We start from the raw sequence: 21,936 nt of genomic DNA, 5'->3' as shown, positions 1-21,936 counted from the left end.
TATACCGCAAACCCAAACACACACAGAGATCTCAATCCGCTGATCTGCGATAGATATGAACCTGAAACCTCATATCCTCCAAGCCCGCCGCATCCCCCACACCATACCGCAGCCGCGCCGCATCTCGCCTCCACCAGCGCGAGTCCTGCGAGAACAGCCGCTCCCACTTGCCAGCCGCGACGGAGAGCAAGGCATGATCCAGCAGGAACTTCATCGGATACTGTCGGTCTGACGTGCTGCTCCTCGTCGACTCCTCCCCCTCTTCACCGTCGCCACCGCTACCACCACTATTCTTCCCCAGTTTCAACGTGGAATAGCTACCGGGACTATCGACCACAAGCAGCACAGCCCCCGGCCGCAGGAGGTCCGTCAACCGCAGCAGAAAGCCCGTGGCCTTGGCCATGGAGGTCGAAAACAGCTCGTTCAGCGTGAACATCAGCGTCACCAGGACGGGGGTGCGGGTGTCCTGCTCGCGCGGCGGGTGCACCAGCCTCCGCAGCTCCTCCTCCGAGGCCGAGAGGATATCCAGCTTCTGGAAGCCCACCTGGAAGCTGCTCGAGGCCGGGGCACTAGTATCGGGCTGCGCGTCCGGGCTCATGCTGAGCCCCGCGTCTCGATACAACGGAGCCGGATGCGCGTCTGACCCCGCGACGGCGGGCGATCGGATGGTGGAAACCAGGCGGTCGACGATGCGCGACCAGTCGGCGATGTCGATGGCTGTGACGGAGAGTCGGTGGCGCTTCATCACCCTCGATAGTGCATTGGGTGTCGAGGCTTCCTCGCGCGCAGTAGCCTCCGGTTCATTCGTCTCGTGCAAAGAGAGATCGCCCACTATAGCAGCGAGTGTCCGTGGATCTTCTTGCTCCCCACCAGCAACAGCATCCATCCAATCCCTCCAAGCAGCCGCAAGAGCAACAATCTCAGCTCCCGCACCACCACCAATACAAACCACATGGCCACTGACCCCTTCCTCCGCCTCTGCCTCATCACCACCTTCACCCGCTGAATTGGTAGCACCAGCACCAGCAGCAGAAGCACCACCCTGCCCCTTCCGCTTCAACAACACCGCCAACAAAGCCCGAAAGATCCCCGCATAGCCCAAGGCGCGCGAAGAGCTCCAGCGCAGGGCATACGCGCGCAGGAGCTCCTCATCCGCATCCGTAAACGCCGAGTCGAAGTCCCGGTTGTACAGATGGGACTTGATGGTCTGGATGAGACCTTTGATGTCCAGTTGAGGAGGTTGCTGCGGTTGCTCCGCTGCTGCTTCGGGAGCCTGGGCGACAGCGCCTGCATGACCCTCGTCGCCATTCTCAATCGAACGGCTGCTACTGCTAGGCACTCGGTGCGTGAGTAAAGCGGCTTTGAAGACGTTTAGAAGCAGTTGTTGGAGGGTCAGGGGAATGGTCGCGGAGATATTGATCTGGTTTCCGGCCGAGTCTGCATCTTGCGGCCGGTGCTTGCCCTGAGTAGTTGTACGTTTTTTGGGTTCGTTTTTGCTGCCGCCGCGGCCCTGGGTGGCCTTGGCGGACTTTTTCGAGGGGCCCATGTCGAGGAATGGTCGAGATTAATTTTTATATATAGATATGGACTCCGTGTATACTAATATCAATCAATAGCTTCCTCCAGTGCCAAGGAAAGCGGCGGTGCGAAGTTGAGTTTTTTGGTGTTCGGCGTGTGGGGCTCCCGCGTTCTGCATACAGTACAGATATATCTTCTACAACCCTCAAGTGTGAACCTTATGACCAAAACCGGTGCATACTTCCTTAGTTGCTGCACAAACCGACGAGATATAAGTGGGCAAGTACAATTTCTTACATGGGAATTGACGGCTTGTCAAGATTAGTGCCGCAGAATGTACATTCATTGCAGCCATACGCGGCTGTTTCAGTATCCATATAAAGACTTCATGCTAGATTCGTCAGAAAGAGCCTCCAGTCCATGAAAACCGACAGCAACCAACAGCTTCGACCAGCCAAGAAAAAAAAAATCAAATTGCCCCCTCCCTAATGTAGATATGCCCAAAAAGAACAAAAAGAACATCAGATGTCCCATGGAGGGATAGGACGAGGAACAGGCCCTGCCCTTCCGATGATCGGGGGTCAGGATGAGATGGAGTGAGAAGGGAGGAGCCGAGAGAAGGTATGATGAAAAAAAAATTGTAGCTTGGGAAATAGCAAGCCAAGTTGATTGAACTGGCTCACAACTTGCAACAAGTCTCGAATGAAAGACATGAAATCTCGAAAAGAAGAAAAGGATAGAGCTTCATACTCTGACGCTTGCGATCACATGCCAATGGAAAGAAATTCGTCAGTTGCCCCAACAAAAGTAAAGGGGAACTTGATCAAGAAAATAAATGCGGAAGAGAAAAAAAATGTGAAGAGGTAAGAGATCTTGCAAAGACCACTGAGAAGCGAATCATGATCAGGTTGAATATGTACATGTGTCAATATTTGTCTCGAAAAAAGGTTGTTTCATAAGTGTGGCTCTTCTTGAACCCCGTGTTCATGCGGCCGGTCTTTATCTTTGCTCCTCCAGAAGTGCATCAAACGACTGATCCGGTGAGATTTCCTCTTAGACTTTTCAGGCTCATCTTCAGGTGGCTTCTCTTCATGGCTGAGTTTGCTTTTCTCTCCCTGAGAGCCAACAACTAGTTTAGAGAGGCTGGCAAGACTAGACCTCTTATAGCTGTTGGCACGGCTGGTGCGGCGGCGCACAGCCTCAGAGAATGATGCAGAACGGTCGGAGGACAACCGAGGACGTCCGAAAAATGTGCCAGAGAATCGGTGGGGTGTGTTCGTCGTCGTAGATGCACTGCTTGTGAGAGAGGGAACATCCTCAACTGACGTCTGCGGAAGATCCATGGACGGATTGTATGAAGGGTTCGAGAAATTACGGTCACTCGTGGATGGAGTAGTTATCGACCGAGGGGCATCCGATGAGCAGCCGGTGAAGTCGGGAGACGAAAAAGAGGAATTCGAGACAAGTGTGCTTCCCTGGAGAGACAGTGGAGGGATGTTATATGTCAGCTCCAAAGGGGAGGTGGTAGGTCGAGTATCAGCAGCCATAAATCGTGGCGAAACGTCGGGGCTTGTAGGAACAGGCATGCGGTGCTGCCATGCTTCTTGCTCGGCAACATCGACTGGATCGCTCAACGGACTAGAAAATGGATTGCCCGCATTCTGTAATTGATGGATGGCGTTTGATGCAGTACGAGGTCTGAGATCCTCTTGACTGGAAGAAGTAGCGTCGGCGGTCGACATAGTTTGAGTTTCAGTTTCCTGAATCCCAAGACCAGTATGAGGTTGGTCACGGACCTCGTCAATCACAGGGTGGGCAGTAAGTGTTTCGGAGCTGCTCTTGCTTTCCTCAGATCTACTCTCAGCATCACATGAAGTTGACAAGATGACCTGTGAGAGCGGGCGCTCAATATTTTCAGCTGGAGACTCGCTCGTAGCAGCCAAGAAAGCGTCCTCTTCTTCTTCATAAAGCACATCTGGATTCTCCAATGTCGAAGTATTCACCAATCGGTTATTTCCCAGAAAACTGCGGTCAAAGGGTGGCATCTCAGGTGCACTCTCCGCACGGCGATGATAACGCATCTCTGGACCAACAAATTCACCCCGCCTACCGCCACTGTACATACGCTTGGTAGCTGCCGAGAAACCACTTTCTGCAACACGACCAGAGTGCATGTCAGGCGTATTAAATGGCCCTAAAGCTGCATCCAAGTCGATGACAGGACTGAGAGTATCATTTTGGGTTGTCTGCTCATAGAAGCTCCTTGGCTTCCACGAATGCTCCAAAGATGGTACGTTTGAATCATGAGACGTGGGACGCCGAGCGTCTGGTGTAGCAGGGTTAGTAGGCGTGCGGATAACAACAATGGTGTCATCATCGAAGTCCACTTCCAGTCCCGATCCAAGGTCGGAGTTGGTTCTCGTAATCACAGGGGCAGGAACAGAAGGCTGAATGTTTTCGCTCATGTCCTTCTTCACATGTCGCTTGGCCTTGCCTCTGGTTAGGATAGCACCGGCCCATGAGCGCACCTTCTTCTGCCGCTTTTTCGCCTTGGATATCCTCTTATGTGTATTGAAAGAATCTGAAGACTCACGGGGATCATGATCAGAGGTATCCGAAGTACTTCCCGTGTTACTGGACGAGGAGGACCGTCTTGACGAGCCCGCAAAATGATCTAGAATTCCCGAAGAAAAGCTTTTGCGGTTCCGAGAATGGCCCGCTGCAGATAGCGGTCGCTTCGAAGATGAGGTATCCCCAATGCCTAAGTCCATGTTCTGATCCAGCATTAGAGAAGCATCAGCAGTCCTGGGCCTAGGCTTGGGCTTCTCATTTGAGAAGAGCTTGGGCTCAACTGCAGAGCTCATCTCAACAACGCCACTGTTTCTAGTGGAGAAGTCGGGATTCGATGCGCTCGTGGGTGCAAGGAACTTAGGCGACTGTTCAGGCGAAGAACAACCAGGTGAAGGGATAGTAGTCTCATCGCTTGATTTGACGGGAGTCGGGGGCTCTGTCTCCACAACAATTTGAGGGGAAGCAGGTGGCGAGTTTCGATACAGTATGGCAGCCGATTGTGATGCAGGCCGCGTAGGCTCATCAGAAGCATGATGCTCTCGCATCGGGTCTGCCGGCATACAGGGAGCACTCTCGACAGTAGGCTTCAGGTCCAGTGCATTTGAGATTGCAGTCAGGTCCACGCTAGAGATAGCAGCTGAGCGTCGGTGGGCATGACGCCGCTTTCCTTGGCTGCCTGCACCGAAGCCGGGACCTGGAGCAGGAAGTGTGGCAGGTGTCGAGCCTGAACTCTCATCGTTGCCTTGGATGGCCTCTACGGGTCCAGGAATGGCTAAACGATCCCCACCCACAAACTCACTGCATCGTCGCCGATGACCACCTGGTCTATTCAAAGGGAGATTCGGCATTGACGGCTGTGCAGAGTGATTAGACCCTGGATTGAATGAGAAAGCCGGAAGGGGCGGAGGAGTCCTGCGTCTAGTCGCTGGGGCCTCCGACATTGTATCGCCGGGGTCTCGTGCCGGGAAGACAAATGGTGGGTTTGGAAGCGGAGTTGACATGGTCAAGTTGCGGCGGCTATGACCAACAGGGGACCGATCGATGGGTCGAAGATATTCGGAGAATGCTGGAGTGATTGGGTGTTGCGGGGGCAGAGAAATCGAAGCCATGATCACCTGCTGATACTATGTAATAACTAAATGTTGCAGATATATTCGGCCAGCCCCGTGATTTGCAAATGAGTACAGTTGATGTAGCCCAAGCACACAGGGACCTCCAGACCGATGCGACTTCCCTAGTATGGATTGGAAAGCCTGACTCTGGCTGGAGGTCTTTATTTGCACATCGAGACCATCGATTACCCCAAAGAGCCACAGATCCAACAAACTTGATATTAATAAATGAGGTGATAGTAAGAGAACCTCGTAATAATGAAACGGTCGAAGGCCGAGGGTCGAAGGCAGCGAAATGAACCGAACGGCGGCTAGACAGAAGCCTCTTCAACTGATCCGAGTAGAATCAAGATGTGACAGACTCTCTTGAGAAAGATAATCTGCAGTAGAAGGTCGTGATGGACTCGGGTTCGAGAAGCGTGCAGGCGACGAAGGGAATTGTTGTTATCGTAAGGAGCGGACGGCCACGGGAACGGGCCACGGACGAGGAGGATGGGCGGAAGAGTCGGCGGAGTGGGAGGAATAAACGAAGGAAGATGGTGAATATAGAAGGGAGCGGAAACGCAACGGGGGGGTGAAGCAAGCGAAGGAGGAAAGAGAGGAGGAAGTCGGGGAGAGAGAGAGGGGGAGGGAAGAAGAGGAAAAGAGGGAGGATCAACCTAGGAAGAGGGAAAATGAAGTCGAAGGAAGGAGAGGAAAGGCTGAAGTGCAGCAAAAGGCTTGGTGGTGGAGAGAGAGGAGGAGACGGCGACGTATGGAGGAGGGCGGCAGGGGTTGATTGGTTGCTGGTCACCCGGAGGGGCCGCACCCGTACCTAGTACCGAAGTGATACATCGTATTTACCAGCGCCGTCCGATCGCCCGCCCTCCAGTAAGCGGAGGGACGGAGGGATGGCGAACGAACCACTGCCATCCACCTGAACCATCTGCACCGCCCGGTAAAGAACGGAGCCCGTATGATTGAATGGTATCGGTCTTTACTCATTGTTACCTAGCCTGAAAGCAAAGACTGACACCGGCCAGTGCCTGTACCTTACTAGTGAGTACTGCTAAATTAAGTTGATGGTCTAGTAATCCCAATGTCTTGTCCAAAATTCACCAATTCGAGCCAGCGATGATATGGGGAAATTGCACGCCTCTCTCTCCCACTGCGGAGTTGGCGGATGGATGCGTTCTCCATCTACTCTACTTAGTACGGAGTAGCTTGTAGATGAATTTACCAAGATCCACCACCACCACCACCACCACCACCACCGCCCTCACCACCCTCTTCGGTCCAATCCACTACGTACTAGCCTGCAGGCTCCCTTATTCTCTCTCCTCTTCTCGGCCTGGTCATATTCACGGTTGTCCCTCTCAATCGGTCCATTCTAGATCTTACGAATACGGAGCTGGCCGGAAGAACTCTCACTCCAGCAATTGGCCAGCCAGCCTAGATCGATAAGTCGCTGGAAATCCCCCGTATCGGGCCAGATGAACGACGTCACGACCATCGACGGCCATCCGAGTACGATGCGCCATCCTTGGTTGAGACCAAAGCCTGATCCTCCAATGTGTACAGTAAGCTGGCGAACGCCAAAGAAGCAGGCAAGACAGTCCCCACAACAACCGACAGGTTGAGAATCAGGGTTTCTGGCATGAGCATAATTAATCTACTCAGATTACATAGTACGAACAGTGAGAGCAGTGGTCAATAAGAGCAGACTATGCTCATAATTGCGAAACGGTTGATATCCCGACCCCTCCTGCGGAGTGAATGGGTGACCCGGTCGGAAGTAATGTATGACTATTGTTTCAATGCATTTCATTACTTTTTTTTTATTGTTGATGGGTTAAATTGTTGTTGATCAATCCCTAATAATAATGTGACTCCCGGGCGAAAAACCCCCTCCAGGCATCACCGGATTCACTAACCCATCCGTACCTGAGCCGGACCTCCAATCAGCGGCGGTAGACAGGGGATTGAAATCTCGCTTGTCTCGGTGGAGGAAGGCCGAACGCCACCCACTAGACGCCTGCCGCTAACTAAATCCGGTACTAGTTTAATTAGCGCTCTGGATCTCCCCTTGAATGAGAAGAGCGAGAGAGAGAGCGAGAGAGTCCTTGTCTGCAACGCCGATTTTACCAACAGGTGATCCTTGCCAAAAGGTTGACACGTCTTGACTTCTGACCAGGGGAAGAGGGAGGCGGAGGGATGAAACACCTGGAAAAAAAAAGAAAGAAATAAAAAACAAACCTGGGACATCCCCGGGATTCTGGAAGTTCCTCAACAGACATCCAAGAATAGTTCTTCTGCGCTATCACCGTCGTTCTTCCATCCTTAGGGGGGGGGGGAAGAGATCTGCTCTGATGTTGTCTGAGGTCTCCCGAGCCAGCCCGCGGGCTTCAGGTTCTCACTCACGGCGCCAACTGACCCTTGTCTTGTTACTGACCAAACCGGGCTTGCGCAATCGTTCCTGAGCACCGCACGGTACTAATTAAGTACCTAGTAGTCTACTAAGTCAGGACTAAAGAGAAACAGGAACCCCTGGTCACTGCCAATAAGCTTCCTCCATCCCTGCGGTCTTATCATGTTTCTTACCCAGCAGTTATCACCTACCGTACTGTGCGCGCTAGGTCTCGCCAGGGATGTAAGGCACACGTCATGCTTATTATTGGCTACTGGGCTTGCTATCCCTCTTCCAGGACTGGGCACGGATTATCAAGGTTTCTGGACTGTTCATATGTGGCCAAGAGACAATAATGCCATGCTTTGGCGCCTTATATGCTAGACATATTATATCATTATAAATTGTTCTTAGCCATTTTGGCCGAACATGGCTTTCGTCGACGTTGCCGCCCGAGGTCTAAGAAGCGGTTCGATGCGTAGGTAGGTACTAAGTGTAATGTACTCGACTCAGTACAGGTACATCAAGACTGGACTGGATCGAAGCACTAGAAGACCATCAGCTACGCAATTCGTAGTTTTTCAGCTCGATCGAAGTTCTGCCTGAGCGATCGCTGACACAATAGACCTTTGTAGGAAGGTCATAGTCTTCTCAGCTCCAATTGAGCCGGGGGGCGGTTCTCTCTTCTAAGTGGACGGTAGGCTCCCCCATGGCGTGGAGGGGTTACCAATGATTCTTGTGGACAACAGCAACTGAATCATGGAGTATCACTCTTGTTCTACTTGGTTTTAAGGACCTCGATCTGGTCTCATTCTGACAGACAGTTGGCAAGGCAATTGCCTCTCTTATCGCACCTTACGACGATCTGCAGGAGCCTGACTTGGCCTCTTCATTGGTTCAGGAAAAACCGCTGATAGTCCCGAATCGTCGTTCTGCAGACGGCCTTATCTGTAGGAAGACAAGGGAGCGTACTCCGTACGAGTCTGAGTGTAAGAGATACAGTCGTGAATTAGCCACAGCTTGCCGGTGCTGTACTCCGTATTAACTCTGTCCGTAATGGAAGATCAAAGACCCTGGACAAAGGATGACCCGCGTGTCCCATGGAATCCACACGGAATGACCCATCAGAGATTCACCTTGGAAGGCGTGACTTGACAAGCCACCAAGGACAAGGGACTTAGTGTACAGTACTCATTACAGCAGAATCAAAGACCTAGACCTATTCCTACCAGGTCACGAGACCGAAATGGTAAGATACGGCCACGAGACCACCGATTCGACTCGGATTTTTTCTCGTATTCCGAGTTCTGAGACATTACGATCGGGCTCAAGAACTCATTTGCCAGGTTCCTTTAGGCGCCTTACCGACAGTTCCGATTGAGAGAGAGGGAGAGAGAGAGAGAGAGAGAGTGTGTGTGTGTGTGCCAGGCACAAAGAAGGGGTAGAGGACAACCTCAACGGCTTTTCTTACTAGAACGCAAGGCACCAGAGAGGGACTTCTTCTTTCATTGTCTCGCCGACAAGAAAAGTTTCAGTCGAGTGAGTCGTCGACACTAACTTCCGTAGAATTATCCATCTCTCAACCCTCTGCATCCACTTCCACCTGTCTTTCTACATTACGGTCCACAACGGGAATGCGGAGGGCAAATAAAAACCTTGAACCTTTTTTGTCTTTTGCTCAGGTTCTTTGTGCCGAGGTCCCTGGGATTTCACTTCTCTTTGACCTTGGGGAAATCGGCGCCGATCGATCCCATGGTTGAGGCCAAAAATCATTTTCGTGCCTTTTTTGAAGGGGAAGAGGAGTGAGTTTCCAGAAGTTCATTTCCATCCCATGGGTTCAGCCACATTGGAAACCGATCGGTCCACTTTTTTTTTATTTACGCATGTATCACCCGCAGCGGCAATGAGACTATTTAATTGTACGGAGTGCTATACTTAACGTATTCCTGTGGGAGTGCTCTGGACCTCAATTGGAGCATTTAGGATATGCGAATGAGAGCTAGGTCTTTCAAAGCATATATGTCATGTCATTTGCGACACACAAATGGTTCTCGGAGATTTTCTTTTTCTCCTAGGTCACGTCAGGATTATCCGAGGCATTTACCAAGGGTCTGGTCTTGTCAAACGAGCCGGAGCTGGGCCTAAGTATATGAGTACGGCGAGACTCCCTGTGTCAAGATGCCTGGTGCCCACGTCGCTCGTCGGTGATGTACTATCACATGGACTTCTTCTGCTTCAAGGAGGCCGAGAAAGAGCCCCGAATTGCCACTTGTGTAGATTGACGAACGTTGATGGCTTAGGGTGAACGGTCCTTACGTGACTTTAGACATAAGAGATAGTGGTCCATACTGTTCGAGAAGGTCTTATTGGGAATGGTCAGGGGTAACGAACAATTCGAACATTAATCCAGTTGAGGCAGGCTCATCCGTGGCATTTCGCTTGCCAGGATATACCAATTGACAGACGGCTGAGTATGTGAAACTGCCTTCTGACATTGGGTCACTGGGCTCTTGTGGTTTCAGCCGACAGTGGTGTTACATTTGATAGCTAAAGGTAGTTTCAGGAAGACTCAAAACCGCGCAGGGCGTATGAAAATCATTAAAGACTAATGGAGACTATTGAGACTTCACTGACTTCACTGACTTCACTTCTGCTAGATCGCAAACAGATGCCGGGTCAGTTTCAGACCTCAGTTGTATCATATGCACATCATGATTTGCTTGCTCCCATATACATAGTTGAACATAGATGTAAGTGAAGGGCCAGAGGCGTGATATGTGCACACAGGAAGCAGCATTCACTAGACTTGCCACTCCCCCAGTAACCTTGAACAATCGGCATGCTATTGCTCCGCGGTATCACCTATACAAAGACAACAACCCAAACCCAGCATGCCATCCACCCGACCTGAAGTTTCGTAACCACTAATGAGATGATAATGAGATGACAAAAACATATATGAAGAAACACGCTCAACGCTCAAATGCCAAATTCAGAATTCGTTCTCTCTCTCGCTAGGCTTCGACCGCGCCTGGAGAGATTGCAAGAATAACTACAAGAGTAGCTACTATTAACGCAGCAGCGACGATTGCAATCAGCCCAACGCTGCCACGACTGGCCGGAAACTTGCCCCGGATGATCCAGTACTGGCTCTCGAAATAGCGGTGAAAGCCAACCAGGAGAATGAGAATGGCAACGCCGATAAATGTGGTTCCTAGCGGCTTTCCGATGCTGCGGAGCCGCTGCGCGGCGGATGATATAGCGACACTGGCGGGATCGATATTAAGGGTTTGGGACGAAGGATCCACCCCAGTCACGTTCCCCGTGTTGTTCAAACGGAACAGCTGGGTTACAGCTATCCCAATGGATGCAAACGCCAGCGAAGTTCTCAGCCAGGCAAGGAATGTACGCTCTACAACCATGTCAGACTGCTGATGTCGCAAGTTTTTGAAGCTGAAACAAGACGGGAACTAGACACAAACGCACCCAAAGCAAGATGATCTCGGGCAACACTGCCCTTATTTTCTAGCTCTAAGCTGCCGTACTTCTCGGCCATTCGCCGGTACCAGGAGGTGTGCGGCTCCTCCGCATCTGACTGGGGGGCCTGTTGATCGGAGGTTGCTCTTGCATCTCGCCGTTCCGGGATCTCGGCATGGCCATTCACGGACCCTGTTTCACGGTTCCTGAGTCCTTCCGTAGATTGATAATTTCGCCGGGATGAATCGCTGTTCGACACAATGGGCGTGCATTCATTGACTGGGTAGGATTGGCCGTGACTAGGTGTCGCAGCCGGCCCTTGCTCTGCGCTTGGAGAAGACATGCGGTGTGGCTCTCCGCGAGACGAACGAGGGGATGAAGGACTTTGCGTGAGAGAAGAGTCACCCGGCTTTTGGGTGCTTTGTGTGGTCAAATCGGAGGGTTCCATGATGGCGTGCTCACGGAGGCGCAGGGTTCATATAGCCTAGGGCAAGCTGTAATTAAGCAGACGCAGAAGAGTGGATAAGCAGGGTCAGAAGTTGCCCCAGCTTTCGAAGGTGCTCAACGGTTGACGGCGATTAAAGAACCTCTATATGAGGTTGTACAGCAGACACGAGAAATCTGGTCCTTGAGGTGATTATCTCCGGCCAAATATTGACACAGCTCTTTTCTTCATCCCCTCACCCAGCATCGTGCGTTGTTGGAGAAGTTACAACTTTTGTTGCTCTCTTAGACAGCGCTACTAGTGACTACCGTACCAGGGGCCCCAATCCTGAAGCGGAATAGCTGGCTCTTACCTCAAGGGACCGAATGGGCTTTGTCGATCACATGGTGATCCTCTCCGACAGCACTAATCTTCCTTTGGGGAAAGCGTCATCGGCCCAGCCTCTGTCAAACGATCAGAAAAGGCGGTATGATTCTGCCACGTGACCGGTCTCTTCCACATAGCCATCGTATGCGGGCGGTGGCAGATGACCGTCACCTTCCCAAGTGCACCATTCATTAGTATCGTCGTTCTTCTTGGCCTTTTTTACCTGCCATCTCACAATGGCCTCAGAGGTCTCCGTGCCGAATCTGGCACCCAAGCCCAAGATTGATCTGTCCAAGAAGCTTTCAGAGCTCCGAGCGAGCAAGAACAAGTCGAGCACAGCACCCTCCAAAGAGCCCGCACCAGTCACCCCGCCTCTACCTAACCCTCCCGACCTCACCTCCCACCAGTATACTCGGCCCGTCCGTCGAATCTTATCACGAAATGATCACGCACTCTTCCTCTCCTCCCCTACATACAACTTGATCCTCGGTTTCATCTTCGGACTTTCTGATTCCGTACGAGGGCGGGCGACGACCGAAGCTAGCAAGCCTTCTCCCACCATCACCAAAGTACAGTCCGTGGTCGACCAAATACGCTCACTTCTTGAACGCCACCCTTCCCTCGACCAGAACGGCTCGCGCTTTGGCAACCCTGCTTTCCGCGATCTGTTCGACGATGTCGCGAGACAGAGCGAGGCATGGCATCGAGACATCTTCGGATTCGAGGACCCGGCCCTTCTCGAAGAGGCATCTACATACCTTATAAACTCCTTAGGGTCGCGGGATCGACTAGATTATGGCTCAGGCCATGAGCTGAACTTCATGATGTGGCTACTATGTCTCCGCCAGGTGCACCTGTTCTCGAAATCCGACTTCCCTGCGATCGTCTTCCACGTGTACGTGAGTTACATGCGGTTGATGCGCGACATTCAAACCACATACTATCTCGAGCCAGCCGGCTCCCACGGGGTCTGGGGTCTGGATGATTACCACTTCCTGCCGTTCCTGTTCGGCGCCTCGCAGCTCGTGGCCCATCCCTACATCACCCCGTTGTCGATCCACAACATGGCGGTGCTCGAGGAGGAAAGCGACAATTTCATCTACCTGGATCAGGTGCGGTGGGTCGACAGCGTGAAAACCGTGAAAGGGCTGCGCTGGCACAGTCCCATGCTGGATGACATCTCGGGGGCCAAGAACTGGAGCAAGATCGAAGGCGGCATGAAGAAGATGTTTGTCAAGGAAGTTCTGGGCAAGCTGCCCATCATGCAACACTTCCTTTTCGGCAGCCTACTGCCCGCTGCGCCTGGGATGACGGAGGTCACCGATGACATGGAGAGCGAGGAGCACGAACACGAGCACGAGCACGATCATGGCCCTGGCCATGATCACAGCAATCACCTGGATTGGTTCGGCGACTGCTGTGGCATCAAGGTCCCCAGCACGGTTGCTGCGGGAGCCGAGATGCGGAAACGAGGGGGGGGGTCAGGGCTACGCCCGATTCCTTTCGATTGAAACCCAAGTTCCATACCACAGAGCACGAACCATGGCCCTAGAGGGACAACTAGGAGATAACATTACGATATCAATAGCATGAAACGTCAAAAAGCATAGAACATAGCCTGACAATAATGAACATCGCGCCACTGATGGCATTTAACCATATCGCTTTTCGAATCATAGGACCATTTATCATCAGTAGCCTCAAGTCACTATACCCACTGAATAGTTGGTAACAATGAACCATAGGCCCTAGCCTTCGTTGCCGGATTCTTGGGTTACTTCTTTACGTATGATCACCTGACTCGAATCTAAAGCGGCAAGGCAAACCCACCCCAGCTAATCACCTCTCGATTATCTACCAAGTTAAGTTATTTTAATTCGCAACCCTCAACCAAACCATCGGGGAAATTTCTCGAACCACCCAAACCGAATCATGTTTCAAAGCTGAACACGCCCCCTGAAAAAATCCAATCCCAATCAACCAGACAAGCCTCTCCCATGCCGGCCGACGAGTATTCGACGCCCGGCGGAGGCGGTAAGCTCAAGCTGAAGGGCTCCAAGATCGCCGATGGCCGAGTAGAGAAGAAGAAAAAGAAGAAGAAGCAAAAGGAAACGGAAAAAGAGCCCACGAAGGCTTCTCCTGATGCGGACGCAGAGCAGCAGCAACAACAACAACAACCAGACAAAAACGAAACCACCACGCCAAGAGATACGTCTCGTGCACCCGACGATGAGGCTGATCATCCCGAGGAATCATCACCGGACGTTGGCTCCGCTGGCAAGACCGAGGCGGAGAGGAGGCATGAGGAGATGAGGAAGAGGAGGGTAAGTTTTTTCTTTCCCTGTTCGCATATTACCATCAATCAATCTTCTTGTATTGCACCAACCCTTACCTCATTTTGATTTATTACCCCCTCCCCCAATCTACCCTCAATGGTAGCTGCCTCAACCCAAGGAACCCCCAAAGTCGCAAACCACCCCCATACAACAGAGCAACAACAATCAACCACAAATAACCAAAAAAAACCCCCCTGGGACTACCAACTAACTCCACCTCCCTCTCACACACTACAGCTGCAAGAACGCCTGAAACGGGACGGGGTCAAAACTCACAAGGAGCGCGTGGAGGAGCTCAACAAGTACCTCAGTCGATTGAGCGAACACCACGATATGTACGTGATTTCCTCTTTCCTCCAATTGCCCCCACACGGCTTGCCATGGTTGCCTGCCTGCCCTCTTTGCCTTTTTCTTCACTTTGCTCGACGCGGCTACTAACATATCTCTGACCCTGCGCTATACAGGCCCAAGATTGGACCCGGTTAGACTGCTGCAAGAATGGGGGTTTGGGTTATGTATTATGTGTTTTTTTTGGTTTGTTCTTAACAACACTCGGTTTACAGTACTATGTACAGAATTTCTTATGGAGGCTTTTTCTTTTTTCTTGTCAGATTGTGATTTAGATTCCACGACACCTCCTAGCAAGGCAACTACTAAACCTCGCGGTGCTCTCAGCACAGTTGATGGGGGTCGAAGCTTGAACAGCGTACCTTATCAAGCACCAAGGTTGCCTGTCATATGACGAGTGCTACGTTGTGCACGCTCACTGGCTGGGGCAGACGAGGTAGGTACCTGACGGGGCTACTGAGCTGGCACAAGACCACACTACCACGTCCATGCTCCAACGCCGATCACTTGCGTACTCATTCAAGCTTGCTTGAGGGGTGATATACGGAGAATGCCTACGGAGTACGTGACGATGCCGTCTTTCAAATGGAGACTCACGTTTGCTAGGAGATATCAATTCTATCCAAGCGGGGAAACAAAAAATAGATCAAGCTGTCTAAGGACGCATTCAACCACCTTCTGGAGGCCTATGGACGGGCATAGCTGCCACAGCCTGCGATGAGCATTGAATCAAGAGGAAAAAGAAGTAATCATTCACAACTCCAGAGGTAGTCTCAACGCCAAGCGTACAATATCACAGATGATAAGAGGACAAAAATCTGTGCAGAACTCCCCCAAGCCTTGCTTATAAACCACCAGGGTGCGAAACTGTCCGTGCAGTAACTGCGGCGAGCCCCAGCCAATGTGATGTGAATTAGACAGAAAAATAAAAAAACTCCGCCTTGCAATAAATAGTATGGCTGAAGAGACGAGAAAACACCGTGCTAATCGATATATGACGATGCAACGGGAAATGAAGAGGAATGTGATTAATGAGGTAATGGCGTGGTGCCGGGCGAAAACCTCATACGCCCTTGATGACGTGGGTGCGCTCGCTGTTCAGCTTATCGGCATTGCGGGCATGCGACTCCTTCTTGCAGTCCTCCAGGCCGGTACAGGAGTGAGCTTCCAGCATGCGGTGCTTGGAGCAGTAGTGACCACTGCAGAAGCTGCAATCGCCGACAATGCGTTGGGCGGCTTCCTTGCACTCCTTGAAGTTGCAGCGAGGCTTGCGGGGCGCCATGATGGAATAAGGGTGGCGAGAAACGGGGCGGAGTCAAGAGGAGTCACCGGAGTAGGAACAGCCGATAAGCGCTTGCGTATGCGGCGTGCAAATTGGCGCTGGTTGGGGAAGGGGCGCGGGTGTTAACCGTGGGCGTGGTGCGGTGGTTGGCAAGAACTTGGATGCAAGCTGAAGCCTCAGGATGAAGAGCAGTACTGCCTCCTGTAGAAGAAAAAAAAGGGCGACGTGGAGATAGTTGGTCGGTGGAGAGAGCTGTTAGGAGAGTCCCGGGGCGTTGGTAGATAAGGAGTAGTAGATAAGAAGGGCGGTCTTTATATAAGCACCGGAGCAGACAGATGTGGCTGAATTGAAAGCGAGACCGTAGTAGTAGGGACGGGGAACAGCAAGGTAGGTGGAGGAAGAGGGTGGAAGGAGGTGAGGCAGAGTCACGGTTGAAAGTGGTGTGGAAAAGAGGAAAAGGACACAGAGGCAGCGAAAGAGGGTTATAAATGAATCAGTAGGTGGCAGCGGCGAAACTGCAGCGCAAAGTCAATTTATAAATCGGGTAGGGGAACGGATGTGATTGCGAAATCGGGTTGGGGAGGGAGGGAGGGAGGGAGGAGTGGTCAGAGGGGGTAAATCGGAAGGTATGAATGACCTGCTGAGTCACTCAATAACAATAACTAACTAAGTTAACTAACTGAATAATTGAATTAACTTAATAATGGAGGTGCAATGCGCTGATCCAGCCTGAGGGAGAAAGAGGAGAAGGAGGAGGCAGAGATGAGGAGTAGGCGTGGTTAGTTAGTGAGTTAGTTTGTTAGGCATAGGCGTAACATCCACCCAGCACTCACCTATGTGTACTATCTTTACCTTAAGCCTTAAGTATTATTTCCTGTTTAGTTGTTAATAGGATTTCACTAAGTATCGATCGGGACGGGGATTCGTCGCCCTTTCCTTAATTTTAGGCGCATCCGATTAGTCTAGATACTGACTACTGACACTAACTTACTGACATTATTGTTTGACTACACCACTGCTACTCATCACACTGACCGACTTCTTGACAGTCTAGACAGACTGAGACTGAGATTCAAGACTCTCCTCGCTCCTCACTCCTCTCTCATCTCAGGGCTGGCTCCGACTGGAACGGACGACAAGGCCGGGTGGAGGCAAATCAGGTAAGTGGAGCCAGAAGCTTCTAGGTTTCTTTACTAAAGAAGGATTCCGGGCCTTCTGCCCTTCTTTCGTTCTTTCTCTCCGTCCGTCTCCCGGCCATGTCAGATTACTACTGCATCGGGGCGAGGCAAATGCTCCCAACCGTCTTGCCTTTGCCGGATGCGCACGAGGCTTTCTTCGGTACCGTTTTTCTCACTCACCTTTTCTTTTCCCTGATTCCATATAATTTGAATTGCTCTTTCTTCAGACCGACCGACCAACCGACCGGGCGGCAAACGAAACAGGTGACGAAGAATGGGTAAAAGAAAAGTCTAACTTAAGGTCGATGGACGACAAAAAAGGGTGACATACACGACATCTGGGCTGGCATATCGCTTTACACCTCATCCGCTCATACGTGTCCACCCTCGGGTGTCGACAAGGCATGAGTACTCCGTATACTGTACCCCATTTCTCCCAACACCACTCAAGTTGAATTACTGCCCATCCAGAGCATCCCTAATCTGCCGGCCACAATCCTGAGGACTATATGTAGTTTGCTCTCAAGCATAGCATGGCATGGCATGGCATGGCATATAGCATGTCGCCATCCATGGCGCAATCGGCTGCACATAGTCACGATAAAGTTAGTATGCCGAGTTCATGGTAAGTCAATTGAGTCGGTTAGCTCCTACTCCGTAGCTCCAGCCGAGTCCTAGGTGTCTACAGTATGTACCTAGTACAGCACATACTCTTCCTCTTTCCTATTGAGAAAGCGACCGGTCTCAACGGCTGCATATAATCCTGGTCGCAACAGCCAGGCACCTTCGCTTCATCCTCTTGTCACAAAACAACCCGCTCTGAGCCCATTAATATGACTAGGGGCTGAGGCGAGGGAGGAGGGGGCGCTGTTCCCCCGGGCTTGTGGCCGAAGTCTGTGCACGCCAGAGGTGTAGCTGCTTCCGAAGTAGCACCACCGCGCCAACAACTCCTTTTCTCTCCCCAACCCTTGAACATTTAGATCTTGCGCTGATCTACACACCTCGCTTATGGTTAGTTACTCGTACAATGGCCGATCAGCCAATCCAGTCACGTGAAAGAGACGACATGCCGTACGGACTGCGAACTTGCTCGATATCTTCGGGTCCATGACCTCAGAGCCAGGCACACCCGCAGTGCACTGGTATGTGTGACGGTAACCCACATCAGAATCTTGATGTTGGCTCGGACGACAAGAGAGAATGGAACATATCCTTGAAGCTCTTGGGATTGGTGGGCAATGCGCAAGGCAAAGGCAAAGGCAAAGGCAGTGGTGCTCCCATGCATGCACCCTTCCTGTTGCAGCTCATCTGGTAGTGCTACCTTACTTACTGCCTGGCACCCATGAGACACAACGTCCATGCAGCGACATACCTACAGAGAGGTGGGTGGATTCATGTACCCCAAAGTGAAGGGTGCACGGCAATGATGTACCAACCCTCTCCTTTTATTTATGGACCGCCCCCTCTGCACCATCTGTTGTCCCTTCTCAATAGGTGCTACGTTCCCATTGCGAGCCCGACTCTGGACTAGCCGATATCCTGAGAACCCTGGTGCATTGAATTGTTCCCACCACCATTAATTGCTGCTTACTGTCAGACAATCGTCTTCCTACATAGGAGCGTTTGCATGATAGTACCGGGTATCTTCATCCCCTCACCCCCCTCACCCCCCTCCCCCATCTTCTCTTCACTTTTTGTCCAGGGCGGAGAAAGGATGATTAAGCTATGTTGGGGTGATCAAGACCACCTGCACTGCACTGTACTGTTACCCCATACTTTCTTTCCCCGACCATCCAGCTCTAAGCTTCCCCCTTCCAAACCCACACCCGTACCCACACCTCTTGGGCAGGAATCTCCTTTTATGCCTACCTACTTTGTATCTTTCAAGGCCGGGGATAGACGGTAGACCTTTCCGTCCGCACGACCAACCCTTCCGCCAACAGCAAATGATGTGCGTGCGATGTTGAGTTCGGTTCCCTTTCCTTACATACACGTCAATGCATCGTCTGTCACAACCACCTCGACCAGTTTATACTCTGCTCGACACTTGGTCCTACAATTCGCAAATCGCCTCCCCCTTCCCCCCTTCCCCCCTCCCCCGGGCTATATTGACAGTAACATGCACAAGGGTGAAGGTAGAACTGCACCCTCCGAAGATAACAAGCGAACATCCCCATCGACGCGAAAAGTGGTAGTTGGGGCCTACTGTTGACCGACAAGGCCAGGCAAGGCCAAAAAATAAAAAAACCCCTTTCACCAAAAAATTCAGCCACCCCTGCAACGCTCGGGAAAGATCTTGTATTTACAGCCTAGCCCTGAGTACATTACTCTGAGTTAATGGGCGGGCGGGGCTCCCCTGCGCGTGGACGGACCCTCTCGCCGCTAGATTGGGCGGGGAAGGCCTACCACTACCGGACCAGCGCCCTGCTTGCGCTTGCACAAAGCAAAGTGCAGGCTGGCTGCGCGTTGCTTCCTGTGGGCTTGTGGGCTTTAAACCCAACCTGAACCCATCGATCCATCACCCCCCCTGGCCTGATCGCTTACCCTGGCAGATAGTAGTTACCACACCTCCCCGGTAAATCCGTCGTGTAACTGTTACCGATGTCCGACACCTGGCTGTCCAGGTGTCCGTCCTATTCAAGCCTAACCCCACTGTCCCGATTATGGTGGGGAAGCTCGAACTCATGTAGCAGATCAGGAAGGCCGCCGTATTCATTTTAAGGTGTTATTTTTTTTTATCAGAAAAATGAAAACAACGATGAATTTGAGAAACGCCTTCGCCGCTTGATATACACCAGTCAACCCTTGGTAGTCAGTCATTAAACAAAAGGAACCACATCAGAGGAATGTCCAAACGCAGAGACACACACACACACACACACACACACACACAAAAGATTCAACATGCAAACAGGAATAGAACAAAAGGGCGTTCGTTTACACATCAGATTCCAAGCTCTTTATCTTTCCCAGCATCTGGATCCAGGTAATCCTCACCCTCGGCCGCCTCGTACTCCCCAACCAGGTCCATAACCACAGCGCGGGCCTCATCGAACTCCCCCAGACCATCCGAGAAGGGGCTCTGCTTCTTGTATTGCTCTAAGAAGGCGTTCCGCTTACGCAGGCGGTCGTACTGCTGCACGATCCGCTTGAACAAAGTAGCGACCGAGGTGTGGTTGGCCAGCATCAGACCGCTGACGCGGTGTGTGTCCTGGATGTACGGCGATTTCTTCGTCAAGGCCACCTGGATGCTGGCGGGGCCCCACGGGATGAACGACGCCAGGCGCCGCTCGCGGATGCGGAGCAGCGACTTGTGGACGTCGGTCGGGTCGGCTTCGCCCCGGATGATGTTGAGGATGCTGATGTAGCAGCTGGATTTGCTGGGGTTGATCGACACCATGCGGTTCTTGGGCTGCAGAAGTCTGCGCATCACGTCCAGGACGGTCGTCTTCCGGATCGTCTTGGCCTGCTCGATGTTGTCGCCGGTGAAGGGGGTGTAGGAGGTGATGAGGAAGTGGCTGCGGGGCGTGGGTATCAGGGAAGCGATGATCCCAACCAGGTCGTTGTGCATGTAGCCGGGGTAACGGAGGGTGGTGGTGGAGGCGGACATCACAGTGGATACCTAGAAAGATAGTGTTAGGGACCCGTCCGCTTCCTTTGCTTCTGTTGTCTGCGCATGAGGATCATACTAGCTGATTTGTTTGTTGGAATGACGGTTCTTGCACATGGAGTCTGTCGGCAACGATTCTTGAGAGAGCGCCATTGTCCAGCACAACCTAAATATGAGAGACAATCGTTTTAGCTTGTACCGAGAACGACCTGGCAGGATACGTAGGATTCCAGGAGGTCTTACAACAGAGTCGGCATTTTGCGTCAACCGCCGCATGGTGAGCAGACTGTTGTATGGGTTGACGACCACGTCCACAGAGTGGGTATCGGGAAATACAGAGTAAGTCTGCATTAGTTTCTTGGGGAATCGGTCGTTCATCCGCTCAAGGATGAAGCTGCCCAGACCAGAGCCTGTGCCTCCTGCGATCGAATGCAAGAACATGAATCCCTAGTAGAGTGCGATGTCAGCCCCATGACTCGAGTGAGGTATGATCAAAGTGCCCTGTCTGTGTATCTGCTCCTCAAGAGCCATGAGCCATACCTCAAGTGAATCGCTGCCATCCGCTTCTCGATCGATCATGTCGAAGATCTCTTCCTGGACAACTTCACCCGCAGAGTAACCAGCGCCCCAGTTATTGCCCGCGCCAATGCCCTGCTGTCCGATAAAGAAGTTCTCGGGGTTGTAAATATTTCGGTAGGGACCGGTTTGAATAGCATTAAGGACCTGTTTGGGAAGCATGAGCTCATGATTCAGTGCGCTAATACAGGCGTGTCGATTGTTTGCTGCCGAGGGAGGGGTTCGTACTCTGGGCTCAAGATCCAGAAGGATCGCTCTAGGGATATACCGGGTATCATCACTCTAAGAAAAGAAGAGGTTGTTAGTTAGATTTGTTTATCGAGGGGCCGAAGCTGTGAAATATGCGGGCGTACCTGGTAGAAGAAGACATCCTTACGGTCGCCGCCTTCAGTTGCGAAATCTTCTAAATTGCCATCTTGACTTATTCCGTGTTCGAGACAGAGCTGCTGCCAGAATTGCGAGCCGACTAAGTGACATGCCAGTCAGTAGCAGCTCTCGAGCAAAGAAGCACAATCTTGGAAGCTATTGTGGTTGCGATAAGAAATAGTGTTGGAGCAGGACTAGGTACCATTGTTGCCGCACTGGCCGGCTTGGATTGTGATTATTTCTCTGATCTCGAGATTAGCAACGTGAATGAGCAGATAGAGGGCCTGAGACTGATTACAAGAGAAGCGAGATTGTGGCACATACCTGGGCATCTTTCTGCTTGACCACAGTCAGTAGTCGTGGGT

The 21,936-nt window shown here is 51.8% G+C and overlaps 8 protein-coding genes across 8 annotated transcripts; 2 read left to right on the top strand and 6 right to left on the bottom strand.

The window, feature by feature from the left end:
• Positions 1-31: 31 nt before the first annotated feature.
• Positions 32-1,546, bottom strand: BO82DRAFT_289540 (25S rRNA (uracil2843-N3)-methyltransferase; the record flags this gene model as incomplete). Its single annotated transcript, XM_025631656.1, has 2 exons — positions 32-993; positions 1,039-1,546. 2 exons carry the CDS (start codon positions 1,544-1,546, stop codon positions 32-34), a joined length of 1,470 nt encoding a protein of 489 aa, XP_025489367.1.
• Positions 1,547-2,471: 925 nt separating this feature from the next.
• On the bottom strand, positions 2,472-5,090 carry BO82DRAFT_289563 (putative cell wall proline rich protein; the record flags this gene model as incomplete). Its single annotated transcript, XM_025631658.1, has 1 exon — positions 2,472-5,090. The coding sequence occupies one exon, from the start codon at positions 5,088-5,090 to the stop codon at positions 2,472-2,474; it is 2,619 nt and encodes an 872-aa protein (XP_025489366.1).
• Positions 5,091-10,211: 5,121 nt separating this feature from the next.
• BO82DRAFT_356765 (uncharacterized protein) lies at positions 10,212-11,764 on the bottom strand. The gene is made up of 2 exons (XM_025635827.1): positions 11,074-11,764; positions 10,212-10,999 (listed from the first exon to the last, which is right to left on the bottom strand). The coding sequence occupies exons 1-2, from the start codon at positions 11,510-11,512 to the stop codon at positions 10,602-10,604; spliced, it is 837 nt and encodes a 278-aa protein (XP_025489365.1). The 5' UTR covers positions 11,513-11,764; the 3' UTR covers positions 10,212-10,601.
• Positions 11,765-12,032: 268 nt separating this feature from the next.
• Positions 12,033-13,720, top strand: BO82DRAFT_139434 (serine/threonine-protein phosphatase 2A activator). Its single transcript, XM_025630052.1, has one exon. It carries the CDS (start codon positions 12,112-12,114, stop codon positions 13,384-13,386), a length of 1,275 nt encoding a protein of 424 aa, XP_025489364.1. The 5' UTR covers positions 12,033-12,111; the 3' UTR covers positions 13,387-13,720.
• Positions 13,721-13,759: 39 nt separating this feature from the next.
• BO82DRAFT_356762 (DUF1754 domain-containing protein) lies at positions 13,760-14,802 on the top strand. The gene is made up of 3 exons (XM_025635826.1): positions 13,760-14,199; positions 14,449-14,546; positions 14,676-14,802. The coding sequence occupies exons 1-3, from the start codon at positions 13,873-13,875 to the stop codon at positions 14,695-14,697; spliced, it is 447 nt and encodes a 148-aa protein (XP_025489363.1). The 5' UTR covers positions 13,760-13,872; the 3' UTR covers positions 14,698-14,802.
• A 469-nt stretch (positions 14,803-15,271) lies between these two features.
• On the bottom strand, positions 15,272-16,243 carry BO82DRAFT_356760 (AN1-type zinc finger protein). The gene has a single exon (XM_025635825.1). The coding sequence runs from the start codon at positions 15,839-15,841 to the stop codon at positions 15,623-15,625; it is 219 nt and encodes a 72-aa protein (XP_025489362.1). The 5' UTR covers positions 15,842-16,243; the 3' UTR covers positions 15,272-15,622.
• A 3,224-nt stretch (positions 16,244-19,467) lies between these two features.
• Positions 19,468-19,741, bottom strand: BO82DRAFT_356758 (uncharacterized protein). The gene has a single exon (XM_025635824.1). The coding sequence runs from the start codon at positions 19,733-19,735 to the stop codon at positions 19,538-19,540; it is 198 nt and encodes a 65-aa protein (XP_025489361.1). The 5' UTR covers positions 19,736-19,741; the 3' UTR covers positions 19,468-19,537.
• BO82DRAFT_356756 (gamma-tubulin mipA) lies at positions 19,721-21,927 on the bottom strand. Its single transcript, XM_025635823.1, has 8 exons — positions 21,896-21,927; positions 21,774-21,814; positions 21,559-21,671; positions 21,434-21,487; positions 21,170-21,352; positions 20,873-21,076; positions 20,709-20,795; positions 19,721-20,641 (listed from the first exon to the last, which is right to left on the bottom strand). The coding sequence occupies exons 1-8, from the start codon at positions 21,901-21,903 to the stop codon at positions 19,964-19,966; spliced, it is 1,368 nt and encodes a 455-aa protein (XP_025489360.1). The 5' UTR covers positions 21,904-21,927; the 3' UTR covers positions 19,721-19,963.
• Between the last annotated feature and the right edge of the window lie 9 nt (positions 21,928-21,936).

This window comes from Aspergillus uvarum (genome assembly GCF_003184745.1).
Source record: "Aspergillus uvarum CBS 121591 unplaced genomic scaffold BO82scaffold_49, whole genome shotgun sequence".
NCBI lineage: Eukaryota > Fungi > Ascomycota > Eurotiomycetes > Eurotiales > Aspergillaceae > Aspergillus > Aspergillus uvarum.
The sequence above is the reverse complement of the archived record's forward strand: the minus strand, read 5'-3'. Positions and strand labels throughout refer to the sequence as shown.

Bases quoted from the DNA above. Each gene is read 5' to 3' on its own strand.
- BO82DRAFT_139434 (XM_025630052.1), top strand. From the start codon at position 12,112: ATGGCCTCAGAGGTCTCCGTGCCGAATCTGGCACCCAAGCCCAAGATT.
- BO82DRAFT_356756 (XM_025635823.1), bottom strand. The intron at 21,353-21,433 runs GTACGAACCCCT...CTTCCCAAACAG, and splicing joins TTCTGGATCTTGAGCCCAGA to GTCCTTAATGCTATTCAAAC. The intron at 21,077-21,169 runs GTATGGCTCATG...GCACTCTACTAG, and splicing joins ATGGCAGCGATTCACTTGAG to GGATTCATGTTCTTGCATTC.
- BO82DRAFT_356762 (XM_025635826.1), top strand. From the start codon at position 13,873: ATGCCGGCCGACGAGTATTCGACGCCCGGCGGAGGCGGTAAGCTCAAG. The intron at 14,200-14,448 runs GTAAGTTTTTTC...CACACACTACAG, and splicing joins AGGAGATGAGGAAGAGGAGG to CTGCAAGAACGCCTGAAACG. The intron at 14,547-14,675 runs GTACGTGATTTC...TGCGCTATACAG, and splicing joins TTGAGCGAACACCACGATAT to GCCCAAGATTGGACCCGGTT.
- BO82DRAFT_356758 (XM_025635824.1), bottom strand. From the start codon at position 19,735: ATGAATACGGCGGCCTTCCTGATCTGCTACATGAGTTCGAGCTTCCCC.
- BO82DRAFT_356760 (XM_025635825.1), bottom strand. From the start codon at position 15,841: ATGGCGCCCCGCAAGCCTCGCTGCAACTTCAAGGAGTGCAAGGAAGCC.
- BO82DRAFT_356765 (XM_025635827.1), bottom strand. From the start codon at position 11,512: ATGGAACCCTCCGATTTGACCACACAAAGCACCCAAAAGCCGGGTGAC. The intron at 11,000-11,073 runs GTGCGTTTGTGT...ACATGGTTGTAG, and splicing joins CCGAGATCATCTTGCTTTGG to AGCGTACATTCCTTGCCTGG.